The sequence below is a fragment of the Pinus tabuliformis genome, chromosome 5_2, assembly GCF_031772625.1.
Source record: "Pinus tabuliformis cultivar Carrire ecotype Pingquan chromosome 5_2, CPIR1, whole genome shotgun sequence".
In the NCBI taxonomy this organism is placed as follows: Eukaryota; Viridiplantae; Streptophyta; class Pinopsida; order Pinales; family Pinaceae; genus Pinus; species Pinus tabuliformis.
In genome coordinates, this window is record NC_142306.1 from 483182415 (window position 1) to 483189660 (window position 7246).

General features: G+C 39.4%; 1 protein-coding gene across 1 annotated transcript; it reads right to left on the minus strand.

The window, feature by feature from the left end:
- Positions 1-3148: 3148 nt before the first annotated feature.
- Positions 3149-7246, minus strand: LOC149159769 (uncharacterized). Its single transcript, XM_089434419.1, has 2 exons — positions 3979-7246; positions 3149-3760 (listed from the first exon to the last, which is right to left on the minus strand). The coding sequence occupies exons 1-2, from the start codon at positions 7244-7246 to the stop codon at positions 3327-3329; spliced, it is 3702 nt and encodes a 1233-aa protein (XP_089290545.1). The 3' UTR covers positions 3149-3326.

Sequence of the window (7246 nt, forward strand, 5' to 3'; positions counted from 1 at the left end):
TTTCCTGAAAAAAATTATATATTACCTGCGAGTTTTAGAACTGCACCCCAGTAGCAATGGTTGTGGTTGAGAATGAAATAAATTAGCTTTTGGTTCTCCTCGGGAGTCCATGGTCCTTTTTCTAGTACATTCTTATCACAACACGATTGTCTCCCTATCTCAAAAGGCTGATAGAGTCGAACTTGAGGCTGATAGAGTCGAACTTGACACTTCTTCCAGCTAGGTAGCTATATTGATTAAATATAGAAATCTTATCTAATTCTTTGCTTTCTTTTATGCCTTCCGGCCTGCGTTTTCTAGGTCTTCGTGCTTCTCGCCCATGTGTTCAGCCCAAAGATGCCACAAGGACACAACAATAAGATTAAATAGTGGACATAACAGCAGGCTTATTCGTTTGAATCGAGCATCATCAAAAAATCAAATAAGAAATCCCCCTTCAAATTATTATTCAGCAGGGAATAAGGGATTCCGTAAGATTGAAGTAATTGTCACTGCAATCTGCGCTATATATTGATGGACCACGTAGATGTACAAAAATAATCAAATAGGTGACTGTTTTTTTAATATCACAAGATTCGTTCTCCTATACTGTATAAGTGGGCCGTTGCGTTGATTTGATGGCAACAGCACCCACCCCATCCATTCTTACATATGGTTAAATCAAGTTTGATGTAGCTGCTGGCCTTTAGGGTACCTTACTAGTCATGTCGACAGGGAGGTAGGGACTAGCGATCGTTTGGCGTTGACCGAACATTAAATTCGTTTGACCAACTACGATTTTAGCTATTTTAACCTATGTTTGAACATAAATATAGAATCAAACAATTTTTTATCCAATGTTTCCATTTCTACCTCTTATTGCAGGCAAAAGAGTATGAATTTCGGATTCTTACTGAAACTTAGGATAAAAGCCTTTGAATTTCAATTAGATGCTAGTTTAATGCTCTTCTGGGCTTAACATTAATGGGAAACATTTAATGTTTGTGTCAAATGCTTTGATCAAGTTTCATAATAAACTTATAATGCATAGCCTACACCATTTTACATGCATTTTGCCACGACTCCTTATAAGCCCGGGTCTTCTTTCTGGGGAGGTTTGCTCGTCCTATTTGTTTGTTCGTGGATACAAGGTTTTCTCGTCCTGTTTTCTTGTTCGTGGATACAAGAGAGAAGCCCGCTGAAGCAGCTGTGACGGGTAATATTTTCTACTTTTCTTTTAACCTGCATAGTATAATGGCATATTGTATGTAACAGTATAATAGCCTAAATTATAGTATGTAACCTGCATGGCATAAATTATATTATCTGTAAGCTGCACAGTATAATGGCGTGAATTATGTAGTATAATGGCGTAAATTATATTGTCTGTCAAGGGTTACATAATATGAATTAGCCTTTCAGTCCATTTAATCAAGATAGCGGTGGCTATCAATATAGCGAAGCCACCACTAAATTGTCTGTCAAGGGTTACATAATATGAATTAGCTTTTCAGTCCATTTAATCAAGATAGCGGTGGCTATCAATATAGCGAAGCCACCACTAAGTTTTCGCTTGTCGCTCGTAGGGGTTGAGGAAATAGCTTCTACTATGCTGCTTAATGGTGAAGTGCGGTTTGGCCTCCCTTGATCCCAAAAGGAATTTGGACTTAGAGGAGAGCAACCTCGAGAATAGGGAAGGTTCAAGGTGGAGATGCTTATTGAGGGTAGCAAGCCCAATGATCAATGTTCAGCAACAATAGAGTCATAAGGAATTTGGACTTAGAGGAGAGCAACCTCGAGAATAGGGAAGGTTCAAGGTGGAGATGCTTATTGACGGTACCAAGCCCAATGATCAATGTTCAGCAACAATAGAGTCATAGAACAGTTGAGGCAAACCAACCCCCTGTTTGTGCCGAGAATAATATATTTCTCAACCCAGCCGCTCTGTCCATCACCAAACACCAAACCGAGTAAGGGCGCTATTAATTAATTTAATATTTTCAACAACGTAAATATAGTTCATAATTATTTAAAAGTCTGCAATAATTATTTAATAATTATTTATTAAATTTTTATAGAAAAATATATTTTTAAGTAAAGTAAGGTAATTAATTTATGTTAATTAAATTGTTATTTTCGATGTGTTGAGTCCCCTAAAATATTTAGGGATTTTATAATATTAACAAAATATTAAAATTAAATTTTATAATTTAAATTTCTATCATTTTTAAATGTATGAATGGCATGTAGGTATGATTTTATAATATTAACAAAATATTAAAATTAAACTTTATAATTTAAATTTCTATCATTTTTAAATGTATGAATGGAATTTCTTTTGATAGATTTAATCAATTTTTATGTTATAGGTTTATCTTATTAATGAGCTTTTAAACCAAATAGCTACACTTTTTATAGGTTTGTTGCTTTGGCCAAACATTATTATTCCCAACTAATCACACATTCTTGTTTTCTTCTGCCTCTCTTAAATTAAAATTAAGTTGGTGAGATCTGTAACCATTATTTGGATACTCAAGAGTGGTTCTAATGTCCCATAACCTCTTATAAGCAATCTCTGTCTTGTCAATTTTTTTGTCTAGCTTACTCGAGAGTGGTTCCAATGTCCCATAACCTCTTATAAGCAATCCCTGTCTTGTCAATTTTTTTGCCTAGCTTTTGAGTTGTTATGTTGTATTGACTTGGTAAAAGAAATCTTTATATATTATTTATTTAGAAATAAATTTTTTTATATTTAGTAATTTTATATACTATTTATTTAGAAATAAGAATTTTTATATTTAGTAATTAAATAAATAAGAATTTTTATATTTAGTGATTTAGATTTCAAGATGATCTTCTCAAATCTTTTATTTCTCAAATATAACTTTACACTTTTAAAAACAATTATTAATACATTCTCTTTTAATAAATAACACTCTTTCAATAAAACAGAATAAAAAATTCAATATAATATAAATTTAATTTAATATAATATAAATTTAATCCCCTGCCGGGTGATTTATTAATATTATTTAGAATAAAAAATAATCAACATTTAAAAAAATAAACATCCCAACGCAAAAAATATATGAACTTCATCCCTGATAAAGGTGTGGAAAACGTCGCTTGCTCTTTTAGAGCACACAAACACTTTTTCACATATTTGCATAAGCTACCTCTGCCTTGTGTGTTACATTGAACAGCTCAACGGATTCTTACAAAGTGTCAGTGAACGTGAATGAAAATATCATTTTTTGAACAGAGCACCTATACTGTCTTTACTGTACTGTTTCTATATTTATATACCAATCCCACACAGGGATTGGTAATGGTAAAGGGCAAACATATCAATCATAAAATAGTTGAGAAAGGGTGAGCGTAGCAAGGTAGTACGGGTGCACTTTGCTGGTTTTATTATTTGAAGTAGTACGTTGTTGCGGATGATAGACTTGAAAACTCTTCACAACGTCTCGCATGGTTGGCCTCTGTGTGGGAGATGGATTGATACATTTAAATGCAGTTTTCAACAAACAAATAACTTTATCCACCAATATCCCTTTCGGAAACTCAATTCTCCCATCCAAAATATCTTTTACAAACACCTCATCCCAGGCACCGTCGTTGTCCTTGTCAGTCCCCTTCAAAATACTCTCAAATATATTAAATTCATTGCTCACTCTCTCTTCCCCAACTGGGTGCCTTCCGCTTATTACTTCCAGTATCAGCACTCCAAAGCTATACACATCGCACTTCTCTGTTGCTTTCATTGTGTAACCAAATTCTGCACATTCATTCACAAATATTTTAGAATGCAAATATTTAATTCTGCACATTTATTGACAGATATTTTAGAATGTAAATATTTGTTTTCAACTAAAGGAATTGTGTTTAGAGCAATTTTTAGGACTTTCAGTTTCAGTATAGTCATATCCTCGAAACTTTTAGAATGCAAATATACAACAAGTGGAATGAAAAGAGGAATTTGAGATAGATTATTACCAGGAGTCATGTATCCGAAGGAACCTGCAACTTTACTCCAGTTGGAAGTGTGGGTGTCGAGGAGCTTGGCAGTGCCGAAGTCGGAGACGCACGCTTGGAATGCCGAATCCAGCAACACGTTATTGCACGATATGTCGCGATGGACGATGGGCGGACTGCAGTCGTGATGGAGGTATGCCAAAGCATGAGCTATCCCTTCCACGATTTCCCACCGCTCGCGCCACTGCAGATTCTTGGCCTTCTCGCCGTGCAGAATTTGCCCCAGACTCCCATTCTCCATATACGCGTACACCAGAAACTTCATTTCACTCTGACAGCAGTACCCGTAAAGCCTCACAATGTTCCGGTGTCGAATCCCCGCTAGGGTTTCGATTTCTGACATGAAGTTTCTCCGATCTACGGCGACGCCCTCGGTGGACGGATAGAGCTTTTTCACGGCAAGAATTTCGCCGGACGGAAGAAGTGCTTTGTATACCGCAGCGAATCCGCCTTTTCCGACGCAGTATTTGTCGTTGAAATTCTCCGTGGCTTTTAAGATCTCGGCGAGAATGTTTCTGTCGCCGCTTAGAGACGGCCACAGTGAGAATGTATCAGTTTCTTCCTCCGCTGACCCCTTTGTTAAATTCCGTCCCCGTCGGCTTCTCCAACACAGCAATGTTCCTATAATTGCTGAAACAAGCAAAGCCGAAGCTATGGGTACAACAATGAATATAATCTTGTTATTAGAATTCTTGGCCCCAAGATTATTTTGTGGAACTCCATCGTTGCAAGGTTGCAAGCCAGGTCCGCCGCAGAGGTTCAGATTCCCAGCGTAAAATGTGAGCGGTGAGTTATTGGAGACTCTGAATTGAGGAACCGAACCTTCTAGATCATTGTATGACAGATCTATAGAAGAAAGACTCACCAAATCCGCAAAACTCACTGGAATTTGACCGGTCAGATTGTTGTGAGATAAATTTATGGCCATCAGATACTGCAACTTACTTAACTGCGCAGGAATTGGACCGGAGAATGAATTATGACTGAGATCCAGTAAGATCTGTAAATTGCCAAGATTTCCAATCGTGAATGGTATGCTTCCATTCAGTTGATTTCCCTCCAGCCTTAATTCCAGCAACTGAGACAGGCCTCCGATCTCCGGCGGTATTTGGCCGCAAAGATAATTTCCCGCCAAACCAAATCTTTGCAATGCGGTTAGCTTCGCTAGCTGCGCCGGTATTGTTCCTGTCAGCTCGTTATAGCTCAAATCTAGAATGTAGAGATTCGTTATATTGCCGAGTTCCGGTGGAATACCGCCTCTCAAATAATTTTCCGAGAGATTCAGGACGCTAAGATGCTTAAGCTGACCAATCTCTGGCGGAATAATTCCTATCAAATAATTTCTTGAAATATACAGCTGAGTAAGGTTCTTGTACTTACTGAAAACCGGTGGAATTTCACCGTAAAGCTGATTGGAGCTTAAACCCAAAAATTGCAGTCCAGGGTATTCGCCGAATGCGTCTGTTATACATCCTTCCAGCTGATTTTCTTCCAGCCGTACTCTGACCAAACCATGGCAATCTTTGAGACTCGGCGGAATAAGGCCTGAAAAATTATTCCTGTTCACTGTCAAGAGCTGCAGCGTTCCTCGTTGACAGATCTGCGGAGGAAGGTTTCCGGTGAGGCTGTTGTTGGAGAGGCTTACCTTTGTCAAATTACTGTATTTTCCAAAATTGCCAGAGATTGTTCCAGATAAATTGTTGTTATGCAGATAAAGAAGGCTCAAATTAGGAAGCCGGAATATGCCCTCCGGTATGGATCCCATCAGATTATTGCCGGAAACGTCTAGCATTATCAGTGCCTTCAATTCTCTGAGTTCCTCTGGAATTCTTCCCGTAAAGCCATTTTCAAAGAGATTCAGCATGACGAGAGATGTTAACTTTCCGAGCTCGGAAGGAATCAGTCCGGTTAAAGAATTATGAGAAATGTCAAGCTTCTGCAAGTTGGAACAGTTCCCTATCTCTGCCGGAATGCGCCCCTCAAAGGAATTGTGAAAGAGGAATAGGAGTTCGAGTCTCTTCAACATCTCCACTTCCGGAGGTATGCTCCCTGAGATTAAGTTGTTTTGCAGCTGAAGCGACACCAAATTCGTCCAATTGGCCAGAAATCTCCCGTCGAGATTTCCCGTCAAGGAATTTCTAGATATTCCTAACTCCATGATGCGATCCAGAGAAGCCAGACCGAGTGGTATCGGACCCTGAAGATTATTCACTGACAAGTCCATGAAAGTTAGGCTTCTGCACAGTCCCAGCTCGCCGGGAATGTTTCTTGCTAGCTGGTTGAAGTGAAGATCGAGCCTCTCCAACATACTCAGAGTTCCCAAACTCGCAGGAATGCTGCCTGCCAACTGATTCTGGTACAGCTCCAGGATTCGAAGCTGGGTCAACATCCCTAATTCCTTAGGAATTGGTCCTGTCAGATTGTTCATACCCAGACGAAGGGCCTGTAGGTATGTAAGATTACCCAATTCTGGAGGTATCTTGCCGGAAAGATCATTGGCTGTCAGATTTAGCGATGACAGTTTTTTCATCCCGGCCAGCTCCAATAAAACGTCCCCTGCTAGATAGTTTTGGCTGAGGTCCAAGGCCTCCAAATTCCTACATCGGGTAAGAAATCGAGGAAATTCTCCTGCCAGTGAATTGATGTACAGGCTGAGGTGCTTTAGCGACTGCATATTGTCGAATTCAGGCGGGATCGATTCGAGATAGTTGTTACCCAAATCGATAAAAGAGAGGCTTCGACATTTCGCAAGCTGGGAGGGTATGTGACCGGTTAAGCTATTAGCAGACAGCGACAGATATGTCAACCGTGTAAGATTTCCGAGCTCGGCCGGTATCGCGCCCGATAAATAATTAGTCCCCAATATAAGTTGTTGCAGGTTTCTGAGTTTGCCGAGAGAAAGAGGGAGATTTCCTGTGAAACCATTGTTGCTGAGATCGAGCCTCCTTAGGTAGACCAGAGAGGAGATGTTGGGATGGATTGTGCCTTCCAAGCCGAGGGAAGGCAAATCCACGGCCCTCACGCGTTGGAATCTGTCACAGCTGATTCCACTCCATGCGCAGGGCGATTCCGCAGAAGCATTCCAAGAACTGAGCAGAACCTGTGAATTTGGGTTGAGATTTCTCTTGAAGAAGAACAATGCCGTGCCATCCTCAGACAAACACGAAATCAATGGCAATGCATTTACTATGAATGATAATAGAAAGAACAACAACTTCTTCCTCTTCAT

What these genes read in the sequence shown, in the direction of transcription:
- LOC149159769 (XM_089434419.1), bottom strand. Translation starts at nt 7,246, where the DNA reads ATGAAGAGGAAGAAGTTGTTGTTCTTTCTATTATCATTCATAGTAAAT. An exon ending in CTTCGGATACATGACTCCTG is followed by an intron (nt 3,761 to 3,978) that starts GTAATAATCTAT and finishes ATGAATGTGCAG; the next exon opens with AATTTGGTTACACAATGAAA.